Source organism: Helianthus annuus, chromosome 7 (genome assembly GCF_002127325.2).
Source record: "Helianthus annuus cultivar XRQ/B chromosome 7, HanXRQr2.0-SUNRISE, whole genome shotgun sequence".
Classification (NCBI taxonomy): domain Eukaryota; kingdom Viridiplantae; phylum Streptophyta; class Magnoliopsida; order Asterales; family Asteraceae; genus Helianthus; species Helianthus annuus.
The window spans coordinates 133,074,861-133,099,815 of NC_035439.2; the positions used below are offsets into that span (position 1 = coordinate 133,074,861).

Here is a 24,955-nt window from a genome sequence, read left to right on the forward strand (position 1 = left end):
GTGATTACTTGTACCCCAACTTGACCTATATTGGTAACCATGATAGGGCGTGGTGACCAACGTGTTTGACCGAGTAAATAACCTACCGAGCAACCCAAGGTGAGTTCACAACTTAAAGCATGTGTTCCCGGTGGTTTGGGAAATGGAACTAAAAACAACACTATCCCCTTGTGAGGGATACAACTTACTTTTCTCCCCTTGTTATTGGGAACCGTTAGTTAATTTCTGTTTATACGGAATGCAACAAGCAGCACTAAACGAAACTCTATCACATAAGTCCCTACTACATTGTACCGATTAGTCGCCGGGGTCTGGCGAACGGGTTATTAGTTGATAGCGCTATTTAGGTCTAACCAGCCTCACACCGACCCTTGTTACTGGGAACGAGCGTGAACTAATAGACTCTGACAACCGTCAATGATGATAGAACATTGACAAACAGGGCACAGCGGAAACGCGGGGTTAACTTAGTATTCGGTATTGGAAAAACAGTTTAGTCGCTTACTTTTGGGGTAGCTCCCGTTGGCATGTATAAACGGATAAATTAACTGGTGAAACAAGTTTTTGGTAATTAAAAACTGGACAACTAGTGAACTCGCTCAACATTATTTTTGACACCTTACTGCATGCTTTGCAGGTAATCAGTGACTCAGGAGCTCGTAGCTTGGGAACGTGTAGTGGTCGTCAAAACCCGTGTGTTGGGTTTTAATTATCCTGAACTATGAACCTGTCTTTAAAACTATTTTGGATTATGCTTCCGCTGTTTATCTAAACTGATTATCGAACTTAACTGTGATGTTTACTAACTACTTTGGTTGGTGAACATTTTTACTATTAATCAATGCTCAGTATAATTAGTGGCTGGATCCTGGTCAGTCACGCCCTCAAGCGGTTGATACTCCGCAGGTGGAATTTGGGGGTGTGACATACTCGTCATGCTAAGAGCATACGAGACATCAGGTCTGGTACATAACATGGCGTACATGATGGAACCGATAGCAGAAGCATATGGAACTCTTTCCATTTTCTTCTTTTCCTCTTCGGTCTTAGCACACTGCTCGCCATTAAGAATGGTTCCATGTGCCATGGGCAAGAGCCCCCTTTTTGAGTCTTGCATTGAGAAGCGTCGTATGACCTTATCAATATATGTACTTTGACTTAAACCTAATAACCGCTTTGATCTATCTCTATGAATCTTTATTCCTAGAATATAAGCGGCTTCACCAAGATCTTTCATTGCGAAACATTTTCCCAACCAAGCCTTAACATCTTTTAGCATAGGGATATTGTTTCCAATGATTAGTATGTCATCTACATACAGAATTAGAAAAGTGATATAGCTCCCACTAGATTTCTTGTAAACACACGGTTCATCTTCGTTTTTAATGAAGCCAAACTCTTTAATTTTCTGATCAAAACGAAGATTCCAGCTGCGAGATGCTTGCTTCAATCCATAGATGGATTTATTTAGCTTGCACACCTTATTAGGATTATTTGGATCGACAAAACCTTCAGGTTGAACCATATAGACATCTTCAAGTAAGTGTCCATTAAGGAACGCGGTCTTGACATCCATTTGCCATATCTCATAGTCATAATATGCAGCAATGGCAAGTAGAATTCTAATAGACTTAAGCATGGCTACTGGCGAAAAAGTTTCCTCATAATCAATTCCTTGAGTCTGAGTGAACCCTTTTGCTACAAGCCTTGCTTTGTAGGTTTGCACATTTCCATCCATGTCGGTCTTCTTCTTGAAGATCCATTTGTTTCCTACAGTCCGACCTTCGGTAGGAAGATCAACCAAATCCCAGACTTGGTTATCATACATGGATTGCATCTCTGCATTCATGGCTTCTTGCCATTTCTTGGATTCTGAATCCAACATTGCAGCTTTGTAAGTAGCAGGTTCAGCTTCATCAATCATGAAGATATCGTCATACCTTTCAGGGGCACGACGATCCCTAATACTTCTTCGAACACTTGGTGTTTCTGTTGTTTCTTGAGTCCTCTCAGGCTCAACTTCAACAACTAGATCAGTTACTTCTGGTTCTGTCTGAACAACTGGTTCAGTCACTTGTGATTCTCGAATTTCTTCAAGATCCACATGGTTTTCTCCAATCCCTCATGCCAGAAGCTCTTCCTCCAAGAAAGTGCCTCTGCGTTTAGTGAAAATCTTATTTTCAGTGGGGTGGTAGAAAAGGTAACCGATCCTTTTAGCGTATCCTACAAAAACCACTTTTTCGCCTCTGGGATCTAATTTATCCGAAGATTCTAGAGTGACATAAGCGTTACATCCCCAGACCTTGAGATAGGATACTTTTGGTTTCTTTCCATGCCATATCTCATAAGGCGTTTTGTCAACCTTCTTCGTTGGAGCTATATTCACAAGTTTTGCGGCAGTTTCTAGAGCATAACTCCAAAAGGCGCGTGGGAGGGTTGTTCGACACATCATTGATCGAACCATATCTAATAGAGTTCCATTTCTCCGTTCAGACACACCATTATGTTGTGGTGTTCCAGATGGAATGAGCTGTGAAACTATTCCACAATCCTTTAGATGGTCGATAAACTCCTGGCTAAGATATTCACCGCCTCGATCTGATCGAAGCATCTTAATAGTTCTATTTAGCTGATTCTCTACTTCGTTTTGGTACTCCTTGAACTTTTCAAATGTCTCATGTTTATGCTTCATAAGATAAACATAACCATATCTACTGAAATCATCAGTAAATGTAACAAAGTATCTTTCTCCATGTCTTGACATTGTTCTGAATGGACCACATACATCTGTATGTACAAGTCCCAACAGATCATTAGCTCTTTCTCCAACATTTGAATAAGGTGCTTTTGTTAACTTTCCACTTAAGCATGATTCGCATTTGCCAAACGTTTCCGAACCCTTAGAATCTAATATTCCTGCGGTTTTAAGCTGTTTAACATGATTCTCGCTTATGTGACCAAGTCTACAATGCCACATATACGTATCGTTAAAGTCTAACTTGTTACGTTTATGGGAGATGTTGCATAATATGTTATTGTTTTGGATTTCTATCTCATAGATTCCATTGTTTGGTTTTGCATCAAAGTAAAATACATCATTAAAATAAGCATATATAAATTCACCATTAAAATGATAATTGAAACCTTGTCCATGCAAAGCAGAAACCGAAACAATATTTCTAGTAACACTAGGAATAAAATAAACATTGTTCAAAACAAGTTCTAAACCAGAAGGAAGTAAAAGAACATATTCTCCAATCGCCTTCACAGCAACTCTTTGTCCATTGCCAACATAGACCTCCAAGTCGCCTTGTTTCAGCTTCTTAATCTTTCTTAGTCCCTGCAAAGCATTACAAATGTGAAAACCACATCCTGTGTCAAACACCCATGTTTTGCCAGAAAAAGAAAAGATTTCAATAACATATATACCTGAGGACTCTCCTCCTGAAGCCTTGGCTTGCTTCAGTTCAGCTAAATACTTAGCACAGTTCCTCTTCCAGTGCCCAATTTCATTACAATGAAAACACTTGGCATCTTTTTGAGGCTTCTTGTTTGCAACTAATTTGCCTTTGCCCTTCCCTTTGCCCTGATTGCCCCTTTTCTTGGTGTTAGGTTTCTTAACATGACCCTCCTTGATCATCAGCACTGGTGCAGTCTTGCTGGGTATATTCACCTCAGCAGTTTTGAGCATCTGATGCAGCTCTGCAAGTGTCTTCTCCATCCCATTCATATTGTAGTTCATAGTGAACTGATCATATGACTTAGGCAATGAGTTGAGGATGATATCCCCAGCTAACTCATCACTCAAGGGGGATTCCAGACGAGCCAAATGATCAACATATGCCTTCATTTTTAGCACATGAGCGCTAACTGATGTACCCTCTTGCATACGAGTGATTATGAGTGATCTCATCACATCAAACCTCTCATGACGAGCCTTCTGTTGGAATATTTCAACCAGGTGCTCATTCATCTCATATGCCATCTTGTCATCCATGGTCCTTTGAAGTTCAGGAATCATGGATGCTAACATTAAACATGAGACTTTCATAGAGTCATCAAAGTGCTTTGCATAGTTTCTATATGCAACAGTTTGCTGATTGATGGGTTCATCAGGGACTGGGGTTTCAAGAACATACAGTTTGCTCTCCGCCTTGAGAACAATTTTCAAGTTGCGGTGCCAGTCCATGAAGTTGGAGTGGTTCAGTTTGTCCTTCTCTAAGATGGACTTAAGAGAGAATTGGGAGGAATTGTTTTCAGTTGACATCTACAAAATTCAAAATTAATTAATTAGTATTTTATGTTTTAAATATCTTAATTTAATTTTATGACCCAAAAACAAAATTTTCAATTAAGATGAGATCCCGATTCATTATATGACAGTGAATTGGCTTAAGCATTATCCACTGGTATGATTATGTAGGTAAACAACGATTGTTAATTGTGTCCACTACACAACTCTAAATTTGGGGTTATCGCTTAAAACGATGTATGTTTAACCCCAACTATGCCTACTTGATGAACAAGCGATGTTTTGTCCTTTACTATTAATTGTATCACCGGCCTATGTTACACAGGAAACGCGATGATTACCTTCTTTCATGATGGATGCCCAGATGCAGGGTATAGCACTAACATTTGGGTTCGATTTAGAATGAAGTGTTAACTCGTTAAGGGTGGCATAAAACATCAATTTAAAATTTGGGATTTATTTTAATAATTACCAAAAAAATATTTTGAATAACTCGTAGCATGAGGCGAGTTACACAGTAGTTTATAAAATCCAATTTTATATAATTCGTGATAATAGAAACTCCTTTCCACGCTCGCACGATATAGTTTTAAATACCCTATTAAACTATGTCGGTCGATTTATCACGAATGATCTTGTTTTAAATATTAATAAAACCCTTTTATTAAGTATACTTTTTAGTTTTATAAAACTTGTTTTAATAAAACCGTTGTCTTGATTGTGAAAATTTTATTTATTTTGGGTTATCTAGATTATTTACAATAAATAAAACACAACCACAAAACACAATAATAAAAATCGAATCGAGCCCCTAATAGGTTGGCCGTTTCGTTTTAGCCAGAAACGAAACGAACTAGTCAAAAGGGTTTCAAAAGCTAATTTTTGAAAGCTCCCACTTGACCCGCGATCTCTATCTTCATGGTACCTGTTCGCCATTTATCTTGATCTTGTACTTGAGGGATTACAATAATAAATTTAAAATACAATAAACCAAATTTATTCTAATCCTATCTATTACATCGGATCCAATATCCGAAGAAAAAAAATACAAATCAAAATAAAACCATAACCAATACAACCATGACAAAGGTCATAACCTAGGGCTCGATTCACATCACAATCCATAGACAACCAAAAGCTTTTGATCTTTTGTCAAAACAAATAATTTTTGACAAATAAAACATAGATCAAAATTATAACTTTACCATCTATACGCGTGTAACCGTGGCTCTGATACCACTGTTGGGAATCATGGTATCAGAAAAATAGCGGAAGCAGTTTATATAATTTACCAAAAGCCGATTATATAAATTTGATTTATTAATCCGATTAATAAATATTCCCAATCAGGATCAAGGTTATGCGCATATAAACAAATAAACGGAATAAACAACCATAGAGGGTTTTAGTAATCAACCTTTGACGACTACACCGGAATTGTAACACGCGGGTTACAACGAATCCTCGCTAGTAGAAAGTTCACAACCGAGCACAAGATACCTCTAGTAGAACCGGCCAAGAAGAAGGTGGTTATTCTAAAAGAAAAACCTTTTGGGTTTCCACCTTAAACATCCTTTTATCCTAAAAGGTGTCTCTTGGGTTTCCACATTAAACATCCTTTTATTAGAAAAGGTGTCTCTTGGGTTTCCACTATTATTATTTCACAAATAATAATCTACCTACTCGTGAACATATATGATTCGTGTACCAACGTGTAACTCTTCGGATCGTACCAAGTTAGTTACGTTGACTTTAATTAAGGTCGGACATACATATATCCAACATATACTACACCATCAAATTAAATAAAAAAAACATATACATCACCCTTTGCAACAAGTTTTAAAAGCTTCACTACAAAGTGATTATATAATTGTATATTCATATAAATGCTTCAGTGCAAATAAACTTATGAATTTACCTATCTTTTATGTATGATTGTATTTGTTTTGCAACCAAACATGTTTATTGATATAGTGAAACTGGTTCGCTATATATAATACACAAGTTTTACATAAAATAAGCATATTATATAGTTTTTACATAAAATATGTATATTATATAAGTTCTTGTAATGTGTATATATTATAATTACTAGTGGGGTGTCCGCGCGATGTGGCGAGGTAACACTTTGCATTACGGGTTTCGTTTCTAATAGTTTTCTTATTCATATAATATTTATTTTAGCATTATTGTGGTGGATATACGTCATAAGCGAAGTCATGGGTTAGTCTATTTCATTATGGTGTGCATGGTTCTGTCGGTTGAGTTATTATCCTGAACTGTTCGGTTAGTCTATTTTATTACAATTGGTTTTCGGTTAATCACATCGGTTTATTCCGTTAGATTGACAGATTTTTATTCAGTTCGTTTATTTTCAATTAATAGTAAAAACCAAACTTGAGCGAAAACTTTTGCTTAGAAATACATGAAATTGGGGTGTAAATACATGAAATAAATGTATAAATATATGAAATTGATATATAAATACATGAAATAAAGGTATAAAATATGAAATACTTGGCCGGAGGTATAAAAGCTAGGCTAATCAGTTTTCAGTTTCAGTTTTGGGTTGATTTTGGTTCGGTTTCATCAGTTTTCGGTTAACGATTTAGATATTACTGACTCCTAGACACTTTTTTTAATTAAAAAACTATAGTTATATTGTACTCAAATTAAAGAGAATAAAATGCTTGTTTTTTTGTGTAAACTTTTTTAAAATAATATTAACGTACGAAGAAGTTATGGCCGTTTAAAAATTATGGGTGTAATTAGTTTTTTTATTAAAGAATAAAATGTAACTGTTAACTAATTATCCATAATTTGGTTTGGTTAGGGTGGAACGAGTGCTCCCCAAATGGGGAGTGTTAAACTTTTTCTCTAGCCAATAATGCCATTTCATGTCAACTCCTCACTCCACTTCCCATTTTACACTCAATCACTAGGGGTGCTCAAACACATGGAGAGTGACAAACAATTTATTTAAAAAAATAAAAAATAAATGTGTGATTGGTTGGAAGGGGTTGGGACCCACCGTTAACCCCCTCTCTCTCATCTATCTCTTCTCTTCCCCACTTCGATGAGTAGTCACTGAGAAACCCACTCCCCGCTCACCGATTGAAGACTGGCGCCACTTTCCCGTGCGGTAATTTTGGGTCACCGAAGGTGCCCCTTCCACCCTTAAAGATGAGGGAATTAAAGTATAACTAAAAGAGTAAATTACAAAGTTCGTCCTTTATGTATGTCATATATTACAAAGTATGTCCTTTATCTTTAATAAGCTCAGAAAACATACTCAATGTTTGCAAACCCTTACATGTTACGTCCTTTAGTCCTAACACAGCTAGTTTTTAAGGTTAAATTTGACTAAGTCAACCCCACATAAGGGTATTTTGGTCAGTTTATCCAAAGTGTTAAAATAAATCATTATAAAAAACAATAAATAAAACAATTTTAAAATTATATATTATATATATACACAGACAAAACACACATATATATAAACACATTCTTCTCTCTCTGACTACCCTACCACAACCACCACCCACCACCCACCTACTGGTCTTCTTCTCCGGTGAAACACCACCGCCCAACTCCGGCGACCAAGAACTCCCACACTCACCCTCCTCTCTCTCGGATCGGAACCCTAGCCGCCGTCTTCGCAGACCAAATAAAGGGGCAGGTGGTATGTGGCTGTGGTGGCAGGTGTGAGAGAGAGGGAGACGACGGCAGCGGCGAGCACGGCGGCGGTGGTGCGACGGTAAACAAAGGCCCCTGTTCTTGTTCATCTCAGATTCTTTTGGATCCGATGTCTCCGATGTCACCGGAGTCCGGTCGGACCAGGTAGCCGAGAAGGGGGGTGTTTGCAGGTGGGAGTTGTCGGAGGAGGAGGGGTTTAGATGAGGGTGTGTAACCAGAGAAATCAGCACCGCCGGCAGCCGAAGAAAAACCAGCTCCGGCCAGTCAGTCGTCGGCTGGCTGTAATCGAGACAGAGAGGAGATCGAAGCTGTATGGTCTGCATATGTGTTTTGAATGTATGAATCTAAGGGGTAATTATGCGCCTTTTACAGTTTCGATTGCATTTTTCATTTGATGATGATTATTAATTATGTTGTTTTGTTTGCAATCTGCACTCTGTTTTCATTTGAATGTATGAATCTCCGGCCAGTCAGTCGTCGGCTGCTTGATTTTCTGTCCGTTGGTGGGGGGTTTTGCAGAAGTGGAGGTGCGGTGGTGGAGGTTTGGTGGTGATGATGGAAGTACGATGGTTGATGGTGGTGGAGGTGCGGTGGTGATAGTGCAGGTGTGGTGGCAGGTGGGTGGTGGTGTTGGTGGTTGCAGGTGTGGTGTGATGGCAAGTGGGTGTTGGTGGATGGTGTTGGTGTTTTTATATATTTTTAATAAATTAATAAAATTACCAAAATACCCTTATGTGGGATACCCTTGGTCTAATTTAACCATGAAAAATAACAGAGTTATGGCTAAAGGACATAATGTGTAAGGGTTTGCAAACATCGAGTATGTTTTCTGAGCTTATTAAAGATAAAGGACATACTTTGTAATAAATGACATACATAAAGGACGAACTTTGTAATTTACTCTAACTAAAATGATGGGACTAAAATTTTAGGTCGTACTTATGCATTAAACTAAAAATAGTTATTAAGTTTTGGGTATAGTTTTTACATAAAGTGTCCTTCTAACGGTTAATCATGCATCATGTGATGGCGTTGATAGCTGAAAGACAAAAGGGTACATGCACTAATCAGTCTTTGTCCCGATTGCTGAGTAATATGTGTCTTATGTCCAAATCTTGATGCAAAACTACTATCAAGCCGGGGTCTCACTAGAAGCAGCATCTCTATTCATACGGGGTAGAGGTAAGGTTGTCTACATCTTACCCTCCTCAGACCCTACCCTTGCTTTGATATTGGTGAGATTTATTGAGTATGATGATGATGATAATAAAATGTCCACCTAAGATTAAACAAATGGAGAGGCATCTTCCTCATGCAAATAGGTTTTTGCACTCAGTCACTCATGGCTTCATCTCGGTGAACAGCTTTATCGAAAATCTATTTCGGTTGGAGACGTTAAAGGAGAGGGCGGTTTTGTTTGTTGGCATTTGTTTGTCATAGTACAACCCAACTCTTAATAAATTGAAGATAGAGACCATCTGTTAAGTAAACAATGATGTCTTCAACGTTTGACAAAATTTGTAGCCTTGTTTTCTTGAATAGTGGCATTCAATTTTAAATGTATATGAAAAGGGGAGCAGGACATAAATGACATAGTACATGCTATAACTTTGTTATAGTCACTTATGTCTTCATTTAATGTATTTATTAGGGTGGTAGGGGTGTTGCGTGATGAAGCTTCCGTGGTTGTGTGATGGACGTGAAACACCGTCGCAATCAAATGTACCGCGGTAGTGACTGGAAAACCGTGATACATCACGGTCGTGAAATGGTTTGAAGTTTAATAATATAAAAAAAAATACATGATGTATATGTACACCAAATCTTATGCTTTTTCACACACACTACATCACTCAAAAACACACTACAAGACCACACTTTAAAAAACAAATGGAGGGTTCAAGACGAACTGTTTCCAACCCATATGTTTCCAAACTTTTAGGTTGTTTTTTTTGTTACTTTCGTTTTTTTATTTGTTACTTTAAATCTAACGGAATACATTATTAGTACTTTAAATCTCAACTTTCTCGATTACATCGAAGAGTAGTTATAATTTTATTTTAGTCTTTATATTTAGGTTGTTTTTTTTTTAATTGGACTTTTGTATTTAATTTATGTATTTAAAAAATGTTGGTTTTTAGTTTATATTTAATTTTAAAAAATCAAGTGATGGAATGGAATATGATGTGATGGGTGTTGTAAGTGATTTACTGATCGTGTGATAGAATTGAGTGGAATAAGGTGTCAGATTGTGATTGGCTGGAAGTTTAGTAATAATGTGATGGGTGCCCCTTCCACTCTTATGCGGTTTGTAGGTGAAAACCGTAGCTTCAGCCTTCAAGAGGTTAAAGTTGATTACCAATTCTAAGTAGAATAAAAGAAAATGAAAAACACGTAAAATGTTGAGAAATTCTTGAGAACAAGCTCTATCTCCCACATACTTTACAATTTGCATAAGGTTAAAAGGCCGAGTTTGAATTTTGGATTGACATTCACCACTAGCAAAGTAGTAATTCCTAAGCTTTACAAATATTGACTAAACTCACCATCAAAACCAGCCAAAAAAAAGTTTGGCTCATCTATAGTAGGAATCTAAAGCAATCAAGCGGTCATAAACTAATAGATACTGGCTAGTAAAGTCTAAGATGAATTTAAAAAAGAGAAAATTACAAAATTAGCCCAAAAAAAAGTCAAATTACCAATCTAGCCACCTCATGCATCTTTGAAAGGCCACTCACAGATCCCAAGTCTTCTAATGCGTCTGCCAGGCCAAGTATTGCGTCCGCCAATCCCCAACTGACACGTGGAAAGACTCATCACATCACACACATGAAAGACTCATCACATGCGTCCGCGGACTCATCCCATGCGTCCGCGGACCCACAAATCACATCACACACATGAAAGACTCATCCCATGCGTCCGCGGACTCATCCCATGCGTCCGCGGACCCACAAGCCATGCGTCCGCAGACTCATCCCATGCGTCCGCAGACTCATCAACGCCACGTGTCTTTTTTTATTGGGTTTCTCCCCAAGGACTCATCCCATGCTTGAAAGACTCATCCCATACATGAGTGGCCTTCCAAAGACGCATGAGGTGGTTAGATTGGTAATTTGACTTTTTTCTTGGCTAGATTGGTAATTTTCTCTTTAAAAAAGCTCAAGTCTAAGCTAAAACCCAAAGTAAGCTTCTTTGATAAACGAGTCAACACTTTACATACTAAACTCAGATAGGCTTGCGGGCCTATATTTTATGTAGTACGGTACGTATATGTTGCATGATAAATTTAATTCTATACAAATTTAATAAAAACAAGTATAATAAAAATAACGAAATAATATGTTTTGTGTCGAATGTATAAAATTACAATTATAAATAGGGTTATTAGATTTTATCCCCCCCCCAACTATCGACAATTGGCCGCTGCCACCTCCAACTAACACTTTGACACCCCGCACCTCCAACTTGACTTTCAGTCTGTGCTGGCACCACTCTGTTAACAAGACACTAACGTTGTTAGTGTTTACTCCTACGTGTCAAGCCCTGTCCTACTTGGACTTGATGACATGGCAAGGACGTCCATGTAAAACCCTGGATTCTCTCTTAATCGAACTAACACCATCATAAATCAAATTCTCTCTTTACCATATAACACTCTTTCCCTTTATACAGTGAGCACGATAGATAGAAAGAACACCCTTCTACACACAGATAGTCCTATGTCTATCATCGATTAGGGTGTGAAATTTGATTTATGATAGAGTTTGGACGATTAAGAGAGAATCGAGGGCGTCCTTGCCATGTCATTAAGTCCACGTAGAACAGAGCTTGACACGTAGGAGTAAACACTAACAGCGTTAGTGTTCTGTTAACAGAGTGGTGCCAGCACAGACTGAAAGTCAAGTTGGAGGTGCCGGACGTCAAAGTGTTAGTTGGGACTTGGGAGTAGCAGCGGCCAATTGTCGATAGTTGGGGTGATAAAATCCAATAACCCTTATAAATACGTACAAAAATAATGACAAGTGTGTATAAATAAAATAATTACATACGTAATCAATAACAAACAAGCCAAGCACTAGCGAAACATGAGCCAATCTCAAGCTTGAAGCTTTTCTCACAACCTAAACTCGAACTTTTAATATAGAGCTTGAAACAAGCCAAGCCGAGCTCTATTAAGCTAAAGGAATAAATCATGGGCCCTCGGTTCGACTCACAAGGGCAAGTTTTATTACTTAAGGGTTGAAAGAGTTGACAGATAAAACGACAAAACTAATATTATATATCCGACGGTTACATACTGCACAAGATTCAAGTTCTGGTGTGAGGTGAAGATGAAAGAGAGACAATAAAGTTGAACAATATAACGCTTAACAGAACATGTTACACAACAACAATAATAATAATTTGAGTGACTTAGAAGCCAAGGAAAGAACATTGGTGGCGAGCATGCTCTGGTATCAGTTTAGCCAGAAGTTCCAAAGATGCCCCTTTCAACTCTGTCAATTTACCATCAACCCATGCTGTTAATATAATATAACAAATGATTCCAATGGAAACCATAAGATAAGACATAATATAAACTAACCTTGAGGCTTGAAATTAAAGAGGGGTGGCAGGGGCCGCCCGTTTGGAAGACGTGTGTTTGGATCACGAAGTTCGTTGAAGAAAGGGTGGATACATGCCTCCAACTGTTCAAAATAATTCGTTACTTCATAAGCCAATATAACACTAGCAAAAAAAAAGAGTAAAATGCCATTTTCGTTCCCGAGGTTTGGCCAATTTTGCAACTTTCGTCCAAAAGTTTGTTTTCCGCATCTAGATCCAAAAGGTTTGAAATCTTGCCATTTCATCGGCTCGTTAACTCCATCCATTTTTCTCTGTTAAGTCAGGGGTATCTCCATCTTTTTTGTTAACTTAAAGGGCAATTCGGTCTTTTTCTGGGGTATTCGGTTTTTTTACATAAAGTGAAAAAGACCGAATTGCCCTTTAAGTTAGCGAAAAAGACAGAAATACCCATGACTTAACAAAGAAAAATGGATGGAGTTAACGAGCCGGATGAAAATGACAGATTTCAAACTTTTTGGATCCAGATGCGGAAATACAAACATTTGGTCGGAAGTCGCAAAACGGCCCAAACCTCAGGGACGAAACTGGAACTTTACTAAAAAAACAAAGATTTACAGTGAGATAAAAACTGAGAAAGGGTAATGTGGACTTACCGCAGTGCACCTCAAGTTAGGAGAATACTGGAGGAGTCTTGAAACAAGATCTACGGCTTCTGGTGGGGTCCGCTTGTGAAAAATCTGTGTATGAAAAGTAAAGTTTGCATAAACTATATTTTAAAAAGGGGCAATTGCAAATATCCCCCTGTAAAGTTATTTTATTGCATATTTACCCGGCCTAGAAAAACAATTGCATATCTACCCAACTTAATAAAGAAAATTGCAGATATACCCAGTTCACTAATGATGATTTTGGAATGGAATTGACAACTTTACCCTTTTATTATTAGATTAAACTATCGATGATATTAGAGGGCAACGATTGATTTTTCTACCGCAACTGTTCCGGATAGCTTAAAACATTTAAGCATTGAATTAATAAGTTTTTTAAATTCTAGTGGCTGGTTCTATAAATTTAAAACCCGTAGGGGTAGAATCGATAGTTTAATCTAATGATAAAAGGGTAAAGTTGTCAATTCCAAAATCATCATTAGTGAAATGGGTATATCTGCAATTTTCTTTATTAAGTTGGGTAGATATGCAATTATTTTTCTAGGCCGGGCAAATATGCAATAAAATAACTTTACAGGGGTATATTTGCAATTGCCCCTTTTAAAAAAGCAGGTGCAAGCAGAAATGAAAAGGACAGAAACTCACTTTGTGCCACGGGTGAGCTTTGATTTGTGGGAACTTAAATTCAGTGTAGTTTGGATTCATGCATTTGATTTCTTCACGCGTTGGTGTACCAAGGACCTATAGATAATTAAAAACAAACAAATAAAAAAAGGAACAAAGAAGTTTATTAAAAGACAGGAAAATGCCAATTTCATCCTTGAGGTTTGGCCAGTTTTGCGACTTTCGTCCAAAGGTTTGTTTTTCCGCATATAGTTCCAAAAGGTTTGAAATCTTGCATTTTCATCTGGCTCTTTAGCTTCATCCATTTTTCTCCGTTAAGTCGGGGGTATTTCCGTCTTTTTTGTTAACTTAAAAGGCCATTCGGTCTTTTTAACTTTATGTACAAGCATTTAGCATAATGTACAAGTATTCAAAACAAAGTAGATAAAAAGACGGAAATACCCCTGACTTAACAGAGAAAAATGGATGGAGTTAACGAGCCGGATGAAAATGGCAAGATTTCAAAACTTTTGGATCCAGATGCGGAAAAACAAACCGTTGGATGAAAGTCGCAAAACTAGCCAAACCTCAGGGACGAAAATGGCATTTTACTCGAAAACAAATATTTGTGTATAAATGGAAAAACTTGCCTTGATGATCTCTACAAGTTGGTCAACTCCACTCTCACCTGGAAACAGAGGCTAAAGTATACAAAAGCAAAAAAAAATAATTAAAAATAAAATATAAATTCAATAATGTCACAACTAACAGGTCAAGAACAGAGTATTATTATTGCAAAGAACCTGTCCTAGAAGAAGTTCAGCAAGAACACAACCGACCGACCATACATCAATGGCAGTTGTGTATTCAGTTGCCCCAAAAATGAGTTCAGGTGCGCGATAATACCGCGAACATATATACGATATATTCGGTTCGCCTTTCACCTGTTTCATGCAGACAAGATTAAACAAGATCAATAAAGAAGACACAAAAGTTTTGCAAATTATAACATTGAAATTTATGACCAAACGAACGTATTACCAGAACTTTCGCGCTTCCAAAGTCACAGAGTTTGAGCTGGTGGGTATGAGGATTGACCTGCAAGACACATTTTTCACATTGCAACGTTTTTTAACTGACCCATAACCGAATTAACCAACAAAACAGAACCAAAAAAACCAAACCGCTTAAAAAACTGGCGGGTCGTGTAATTGTTTTTCTAAAACCGAAAGTAGCGGGTCGGTTATGGTTATCGATGTTTTCACACCCGCCATAACCGCGCCGACACATAGTAGAATCTTAGTCAAATTTTGGACTTTTTACCAATTTCCCAATATTTGATGTTTTTGGTTGAACACTTGTTAAAATTAATGGGTTATATCATATTGTTTGGTTTAATGTTTGTTTGATTTTACGGATTATATCATCTTGTTTTGTTTGAATATTCGATAATAATCAATATTTATATTATAGGTTACATGTAATTTATTTACTATGTAGTGTTATAATATATAGACATGCGTAATAACAATTTATTCCATAGTCAAAAAAAAATTGAGCTATTTTTAGCTAAGCCTAAATTCACGGTTAACCGACCCGCTACAACCTTAAAAACCAACTAATCAAAACTGTAAAAACCGATCGGTTATGGTTATGGTTTTTTTATGAACCGACATCGCGGTTATGGTTATGGTTCTGAAGTTTAGATGCACACCAGAAGATTTTGAGGCTTAATGTCTCGGTGGCAGACGCCGATTGCATGAATATACGCAAGTGCTCTGAAAATCTGAACGCATCAGAGAATTGTTAGTTCATATTTCATGATATACAAAAAAGAGACGTACCAACAAGGTCTCGGAAAAGAGTAAACCTGATAGGTGTATAGTTTGACATAAATCATGGGCATCCTTTGATTTGCCTTACTATAGTGTCTTGCTACACGATAAGCTGTTTCGGGCACGTATTCTAGAACCAAATTTAGATAAAGTTCGTCTTTGTCTGTAGTTGAAAAGAAGCAGTGTTTGAGCGAAACAACGTTGGGATGATCAAGAAGTCGCATCGTTTGTAGTTCCCGGTTTTTGTATCGTTTGTCCTGTAACACTTTTTTAATTGCAACGGCTTCTCCAGTTTCTAAGCATTTAGCCTGCAAACATCACAATCCAGTTCATTTAGGCCCATACAAGAACAATATGCGTTTTGACCAGTTACCCCAACCCAGCTCTTTTGAAATACGAGATCTTGACATTTCAGAACCGTAATGTAGAATATTACCTGAAACACAATTCCAAAAGAACCCTGGCCTACCACACGCTCTGCCATGTAGCTTATTGTCTGAAATAACAGTCACGAGTAAATATTGAACCAAACACCAGAAATTATTTAAACAACAAATGGAGACATTTCTAAAGTATCTTACACACACACATATCATGTGTGTAACAACTAAGATTTTCAAGCTTGACTGCTTGGTTTTAAAATGCACAATGAGCTCCGATGCGTGTTGATCCCAAAAGCCGATGTGCAATGTGCGATGTGCAATGCGTGATGCGCATGCATCACATATGCGACACGTTTGTTATTAAAAAAAATATTTATAGGTAATATTTTGAACTGTTAACTTTTAAACACTAAAAAATAAGAGATTAAAATAAATAAATACAAAAAAAGAAAGCTCTAGTACCACCAAAGAAGTTCTATTCTATATAACCAATATAAGCCTTTTAACACTTATGTGTACATGTATTCTATACAAAAGGTACAAGTAATCTATGCAGGAACTCACTTAACAACTTCAACAGCTCATTGTACAAGCTCACTGCACAACTTTACTCTATAGTGGTCGATTTCAGAAAAAGTGTTCACCAGAGCGCATCATGGAATCACATCACCTGATGTGATCTCATTAGCGCATTCGCATTTTAAAACCAAGAGCTTGAGGTAACACAATTTCGTGTCTCGAAGGTACTGCTTTTCAATCGGTTTACGTTATAGGTTTACAAGTTTTTGAAGTGTTATTGAGTAACTAAACAAAGAAACCGATGACAAACAGTGAGGGTTAGTTTAACAAAGCAACAGATCACCTAAAAATTGTTCAGTAAAGACCAACTAAAACAATGACGAAATGCCATCTGATATAGAGAAACATACTACTTGTAAGCAGGATACATATAATCATAGTATCATACTATCATACACTAACAAAGTGAATGACAGTTACCTGTTTGGGTTGACCGTTTCTTCCTCCGATAGTGGTAACAATAATGTGACCAGTTTCAGTGCCATTTCCATCCACTACAGTCGCCTCCATTTCCTACAATCCATATGTAAGAGTTGTAGAAGAGATGCACAGAATGAAGATAAGACAAAATACCAAAATATATAAAAAAAGACTATGCTGAAGACACAAGGAACAACCTTTTCCACCTTGTCATCTTTGATTTTCATTTCATTGATTTCCTCGGGCAGTTTGTCAACAAACATTGCATCATCATTAACTTTTTCAACAGTAGAATGTGCCATTCCACCAGAAGCCATAATTGTGAGGAACTATATCTCGTATCACTTAAGCATCGCTTGTGCTAAAAAAAAATCTGTATAACAGCAAAATTGTACATCATCAAATTACAGCTACTTCGGAGTTATATAAAGATCCCTATAATCCAGAAGCATGGATCAAAACCACATAGTAGCTAAAACAAATTATGACGCGTGTAGAAAGATATCGACTGTAGATAGTAAAAACCTACAAAAATTCATTTTACTGCTTAGATAAAATTTTCATCCTTCACCCTTTAACGAAAGCTTTTATCGTTTTGGTTTGTCATTAGCTACCACTGAGTGACAGTTATAATATGTAACCTCAGAACATAACTAATGGTCTCCCAAAAAATTAGATAGCTCCGCAACTTATCCAATAAGATTCAATCGTCAGTAGCGAATAACGGTAAAAAGCGACAAGCTAACCATATGTTACGTAGCAATAGCGACGAAATAGCGCCCGGTATTACATTTTTAGCGATAAAGTAGTAGAAAATTCAAGAAATATTTTACATGCACATTTTATCAGAAGTGGCTAAAATACGCTATCACCTAATCATCTAAATGTGCTTCGTTTTTCAATCGCTAAAAAAAATTAAAAAATTAAAAAAGAAAACTAATGAGCATCGCTATATATATTTATAAAAAAGGGTAAATTACACTTTTCGTCCTTTATGTTTGTATCGGATTGCAATGGATAGCCTTTAACTTCAATAATTACAGTCACAATCCTTTATTTGGAAAACTCATTACACATTTCGTCCTTTACAACTAACTAGGTTAAATTTTTTGTTAAGTCTAATCACATAAGGCTAATTTTGTAATTTTACCTATTTACTTAATAAAATATATATTTAAAAAAAAAAAAACTCAAGGAAATATATTTTATATTTACAGATTATCTCACAAGATTTCAAAACCCCCAATTAGAAAACAACAACCCCCTTTGAATTCAATCATCATCACCTCCATCAACAAATCCATCATCCGCCATTGATCTCCGATGAATATCAGCCGTCCAATCTCCACCACAACCAACAACAACACCAGCCGCCGGTCTACAACGTCAACAAAAGCGACTTCCGTGACGTCGTACAAAAACTCACCGGATCGCCGCCGATCTCCGCCTAAATGCGGTGTTTTCAGACAACCGTCAACTTCTCTTCCGCGGCCGGAGTTTCCTCCGCCGTCTTCGCCGTTGCCGTTTGGGTGGTCTGCCGCCGTCGTTATCTCCGAGGTTTCCGTTTTCTCCGATGAATCAATCTACGGTCAAAACTATGTCCCAAACGAAGTCAACACAATCAAGAAGTTGATGTTATTAACTTCAGAGTTGTAGATCAAAGGGTCTGCACACTAGACATTTGTTGAACAGAGTATTGATAAAGAAATGTAGAAGACGAACAGTTGGAGTTTATGAGAAGGTGGATTTGGATGTGTGTCTGTCTTAAAATTTGGGGAAGGTTAGTTGATAATAGAAGTAGAGGAGGTGGTTTTCTACAGAGAGAGATATGAGAGAGGAGATTGAAAGGGAATAAGGTTTTAGGTTTTGTGGATGTGAAAATAAATGGGAAAATAAGATATAGTTTAAATATAATAGCTAAAATTACTAACATACCCTCATGTGCAAGGCACATGCTATAGTTAACAGAAAATTTTAACCTGGTTAGTGCTAAAGGACGTATGGTGTAATAGGCTTTTCAAATAAAGGATTGTGACTGTAATTATTAAAGTTAAAGGCTATCCGTTGCAATCCGATCCAAACATAAAGGACGAAAACTGTAATTTACCCTATAAAAAAACACAGAAACATCGCTATTTGTCGCTAAACACCCTACCGTTACGCATATTGACAACTATGCTTCAGACTTCTCTCTACAAACACTTTCAAGTTCTACCTGCAACTTTTAGGTCATAAATAGCCATTTATTGCTTAAACTTCAAACCAGAAGCTACATTCTCTAATTTATCCTAATGATTGGTCTCATAATTAACAAGGAGACTTATATCAGTGTATATCCATACACTATCCATTATTTGCATACTATTTTCACTAAATGTATAACCTACCTGCTTACACTTAACAACCTAAATTTCTAACAGCAACAACTAACAACTAAAATCTATCCATTTCTCAATCTGTAGGCCAAATCATACACAAAATCACAATAACAACTTAAATTCAAGTAATAAAACATGAACAGAATCAAACACGCACCTGTTAATATATCTGAAATCCGTTCGAAATCTGCAAAACGAGCAAAAATAAAGTGAAATTGAACTCGATCTTACGAACTTTGATGCTTCAGAACGTTTTCTTACAGGTTATAACCGTGTGAGAGTTGATAATCTCTCTGTATCTGATGATGAAGTTGAATGTTTTTAGGGTTTTCGTGTTTCGTGAGAGCGGACTTGAAATGGTTTTATGAAATCTGATTTGGGGGGAGTTAGAGGTCCGTGTACGTTGGCTGGTGGGGTATATAGGACACGTGGATGTGTTGTGGCTGTTGATTTTTGCTGGAAATAAGTTTTTAACGGTTGGATGAAGTGCCGTCTGTACAGTTTTATTTAAGTTTCACTTTCCATAAACGTGAACATTACTTTTTCTTGTAAAAAACATGTACTTGAACGGTGTTACCTTTACCTTTGGTCATTTTGTGTCATGTAGGGCGATTTATAAAATATGGATTGTGGGGCATTATGTTTGTAATAAAAAAAATTTTAAAAATCTTATTGGCTAAATAATGGAAGCTCAAATGTGATTGGACAAAATTCCCCCCACCCGAGGTGATTTATAAAACGCCCAAACCAAAAAAAAGCCAAACACGCCCACGGGGGCGGAGGTGCCGGCGTTTTCGAGCGAGATTCCGAGCAAAAAACGTCCCACTACATTCGGTTTTAACGTCCGCAAAGAATTGTGAGATGGGATTCACCTGAAATCTACCGGTCACACATTTTTTAAGTTTTAGTTAAATCACAACGTCATAGCTAAATGATGGGTTAGCTCAAGCTCATTGTCTATATGACATGATGCAATGCGGTTTTTAATTAAATCACATCATATAATTTTGAGTGAATTTCAATTATTATCCTTTATCTTTATACCCATTTTCAGAAGTTGTTCTTTATGTTCAAAATTGACGAGTTTTGTCCTTTATGTTTTCATATTATACATGTTTTGTCCTTTAGGTCTAACCCAGTTAGTTTTTACAGTTAAATTTGGTCATATGCTTTGCACATGAGGGTATTTTTGCCAATTCATATGTAAGTTCAACGGTAGATTTACAGCTCAAAGCTTCTACAACCTTTGAATTGACAAAAATGCCATCATGTGCAAAACACATGACCAAATTTAACTGAAAAAACTAACCGGGTTAGTCCTAAAGGACAAAACGTGTATGATATGAAAACATAAAGGACAAAACTCGTCAATTTGAAACATAAAGGACAGCACCTGAAAATGGGTACAAAAATAAAGGGCAATCCTTGAAATTCACTCTATAATTTAAATGCATCAAATAAAATAGGTTAGGAAGGTTAAAAAATATTACTCGATCAACAGAAAGGGTTTTTACTGTAGTAAAGGTCATCATCACGCTACAGTGTTTCCTTTTTTCTTATTGGTCCACGTTTGCTATTGTGAACTTAGATCTTGGAATCAGACGTGTTCTTGACCGTTCTAACACTCTACAACGCAATAATAAAATACTATAAATATGATAAAATAAGAGTTATTAAAAATTACAAATCATATTTAATCATAACTAGCTTTTATTGGCGTTGTGAGTTGCGACGAAACAGAGCAAAGAATAATGTTAAACAAACGATATTTGAAAATGAAGCATGTTGTTTCGAAAGCTAAATATTAGAATCGGTTTAGTTTATCATCGTGCCGTAAAAAAAATAACAAATAAATACTCTATTTTGAATACCACTTAATTTTTAATAACACTTATATCGGAATCTTCATGGTGGAAATAAGCATAATTGCCTACTTAAGTATTTTTTTTAATTAACGAATGAAAGTTATTAAATAAATATATTAAATTAATTGATAAAGGTAATATCATTTTAAAAAAAGAAAAAATCTTATAAAAAACAAAAAGTAAATGAAGGGAAAAAAGAAATATGTTAAAAGTAAATATAATAATAAGATATAATAATATTAAATAATAAAATATTAAAAAACTATATATTATTTTAAAAATAAAATTACTATTTATCTTTCTTCAACAATAATGTATATATAGGGTCGGGATTTAGGAAAAACGGTGAAAAGTGTGAAAACAGTGAGAACGATTTTGGTGTTGACATGTGGCATTGATGCTAACTTACATTAAGGGTAATATTGTCAAAAAAATCCACTCAGATGAACTGAGTGTTTGAATAAAACGCCATAAAAACAACCAATTTAGAAAACGTTATGAAAATACCCAGTTGAAAACACTATAAAACACCCAGTTCAGAAAAACGTCATGAAAATACCTAGTTAAAAACGCCATAAAACACCCAATTTAGAAAAACGCCGTAAAAATACCTAGTTAAAAACGCCATAAAACACCCAGTTCAGAAAAACGCCATGAAAATACCTAGTTAAAACGCCATAAAAACACCTAGTTCAGAAAAACGCCATGAAAATACCTAGTTAAAACGCCACGTAAACACCTAGTTCAGAAAAAACGCCATAAAAATAGTGGTCTTGAGCTAGGGTGAGTGATCCTTGGTCCACTGGTTTGACTCCAGGTGTCTTTTAGACCCGACCAAGATGGTAAGGACCAAAGATATGATCAAATGATAAATTCGACAGCACTCGCCACCACATTGGGACCACCTCTGCCGCCGTGCCACCGTCGCAACACAAAGTCACATCGGAGGATACTAACTCTGAACAGTCAGAAACGGTAGTTAAAACGTCACGTAAACACCTAGTTCAGAAAAACGCCATAAAAATACCTAGTTAAAACGCCATAAAAATACCTAGTTCAGAAAAACGCCATGAAAATACCTAGTTAAAACGCCACACAAACACCTAGTTCAGAAAAAACAGCATGAAAATACCTAGTTAAAACGCAGTAAAACACCCAGTTCAGAAAAACGCCATAAAAGCCCATTTCATTTTTTTTCGAAAAGTCTATCAATAGTATACTCGTTGAATGATAAAAAAATGTTGAATTTTATGGTGTAATTTTTTTAGAAAAATAATCACGTATAAAAAAGTTATCGGCGTTTAAATATGATGAGGGGAAATGGTATGTGATTAGCATGTGCACCCTTGTTTGGATCTTCCTATTTTACCCCTCTTCGTAGTTATAAGGTTCCCATTATTGACAAAAATGTCACCGCATCATCTTAGCCACAAATCACAAATATCTTATGGCTGAAAATCTTTCTTACTATTATCACACTTCAAATCGTTTTTTCTTGATCCCATTCTTATCTCTCTCCCTCTCTCTCTCTCTCTCTATATATATATATATATATATATATATATATATATATATATATATATATATATATATATATAAACAGAGTTAAGTATTTAAAGGGACATTAAAACTAGGCCATATTGATATACATATGATAATATTGGTGTTGACCTAACATATAGGTATATCGAAAAGTTAAAAGAGTGCTATGAGTGTCATAACTAGGTTAAGCAGGCTTAACTTGTTTCGACAGGTTTTTTTAAATAATGAATTTTTATGAACGACAAGGCTTTTATATAAATAGAAAAAGGCCAGCCTGAAGCTGTAAAACCAGCGAGAATTACACAATCAAGTCACGAATATTGAAATTGCTCCACATCTCCCTATTTAAGTTACACAATTTGGATCTACTCTTAACGCAAACAAACTAATTCTCCTTGATAGCCTCAACCGTTGTAGTCATGGGGGCGTGCTGATTGTTGAAAGTCGTGTCATTCCTTGCTTTCTAAATCTCACAAAAAGTGGTAAGACTGTCTCTATAAGCCTCTTCGAATCCTTAAAGCTCTTCATCGTAGCTAAGAACTTGTGTCAAATCTGTTATCTAGATCCAAACTTGTGTAATTTGTGTTTTAATGAATAAATTGAGCAAAAACGTTATATTTGCATCAAGTGTGATTGACATATGTCCGTATGGATTCCGCACGTACTTATGCATGCTACACGTATTAGATTCGTAGATTTAATCCGCTACACGGACCTAAAATCGCCCGGTTGGATGAGAAGGATTGTACGAGCCCATGGAATGTGGGTTGAAACGGTTTTGGATAAACTATAAACTAAAAGGGTTTAATAATACTAACGTGATATACGCATGTCACTGACTTTTAAAACCTACTTTTGAATGCTTAACACTATAGTCTATAGTGATGTGAAATTCAATTTTGTGTTGCAATCGATGCAAATGATAATCACTTCTGTATATCTGTTTGAAAACGAAGAATTTGGAATAATTTTCAAGTAGAGTTATAAAACTAACATATAAAGGTTTATTTGTTACATGCTCGCGTATACAAATATAGCAACAAAAGATATTATAACTATTTGGGTCCCAATAGTTACACGTTTATTGTTGTATAATATTTGAGACAAAATTCTAAATGGAATTTGTTGTTGAACAAAGTTAAGAATTCAGACGAACATTATGAACACATACAAGTCTATAATTTAAAATTCTCTTAATCATTAGAGTTATGTGCTCATCACTTCCCATTTACTAGATCTTTCGTGATTGGTGTTGGGGTTATTCGTGACGGTGGAAAACCAAACGATTGTGTTCTCAATAATATGTGACATGTGTCTCCTATGCGCCTTCTCATATGTGTAGTCTTACTAGACAATAATATCGCGAATCATCTGAGTAGTAACCTTCCTACTCCATGGCCTCAACTATTGGATATCCCAAATTGCCTATTGAAAAACTTAATTATATGTATGCTTGAAATCACATATATATAATTGATTAATAACCCATCTTTTAGTAACGGTAGTACAAACTGTCTTGCATGTTTTGAGACTGACTAGCCATTGTTTCTCATTGAACAATATGGCAAATTTAAAAGAGAACCGACTATAAACTCAAATGTCTCATATTTTACTATAGACAGTCATATAACACCACTTTATATAAAACATATTATCCACTCTATAAATAACCAACATCTTTAAGCTTTGGGTAGTTGTACTCTTAGCTTTGGGTGGTTTTCAAAAAAAAAAATGAGAATTTTACTTTTCAACCCAATTCTTTCTATTTGTTGCAATTTTAACTTGCAAAATTGATTTTGTTCACCTTAAAGCCAAAACTTTTCTTCTTTTACAATTTAACCTCACAATTTTTCTACTTTTCATCTTTCCCAAATTTTCGATTTACGTTTCGTACTAAATTTTACGAGTTACCACGGACCAACGTGCTTGCGTGGTTCCACGTTTTTACGTTTTGTTCATAATTTTGCGAGTTAACACGGCACAACGTCCATTTGAGTTCAAAGTTTTTACGTCTATTGTTTTTCATCTTAGAGGTTCGTCACAACGCGTTGGTCATTGATCAACTTAGTTATTAAATTAAAACACTATAAAGAAGCAACATATTTATGCATATATGTGTTGTAATCTTGGCTTTAGGGGTTTTCAAAGAAAAAATGGTTATG

The 24,955-nt window shown here is 36.1% G+C and overlaps 1 protein-coding gene across 2 annotated transcripts; it reads right to left on the reverse strand.

Moving 5' to 3' along the window:
• Positions 1 to 12,202: 12,202 nt before the first annotated feature.
• LOC110868652 (shaggy-related protein kinase epsilon) lies at positions 12,203 to 19,768 on the reverse strand. 2 transcript variants are annotated; one of them, XM_022117882.2, is made up of 14 exons: positions 19,648 to 19,763; positions 19,544 to 19,573; positions 17,206 to 17,381; positions 17,009 to 17,101; positions 16,063 to 16,122; positions 15,662 to 15,934; positions 15,506 to 15,577; positions 14,833 to 14,889; positions 14,595 to 14,735; positions 14,442 to 14,492; positions 13,834 to 13,929; positions 13,174 to 13,257; positions 12,540 to 12,642; positions 12,203 to 12,450 (listed from the first exon to the last, which is right to left on the reverse strand). In XM_022117882.2, the coding sequence occupies exons 3-14, from the start codon at positions 17,323 to 17,325 to the stop codon at positions 12,368 to 12,370; spliced, it is 1,233 nt and encodes a 410-aa protein (XP_021973574.1). In that variant the 5' UTR covers positions 17,326 to 17,381; positions 19,544 to 19,573; positions 19,648 to 19,763; the 3' UTR covers positions 12,203 to 12,367. The 2 variants fall into 2 exon arrangements, with proteins under 2 accessions (XP_021973574.1, XP_021973573.1); XM_022117881.2 differs by having other exon boundaries at positions 19,544 to 19,768.
• Positions 19,769 to 24,955: the final 5,187 nt, after the last annotated feature.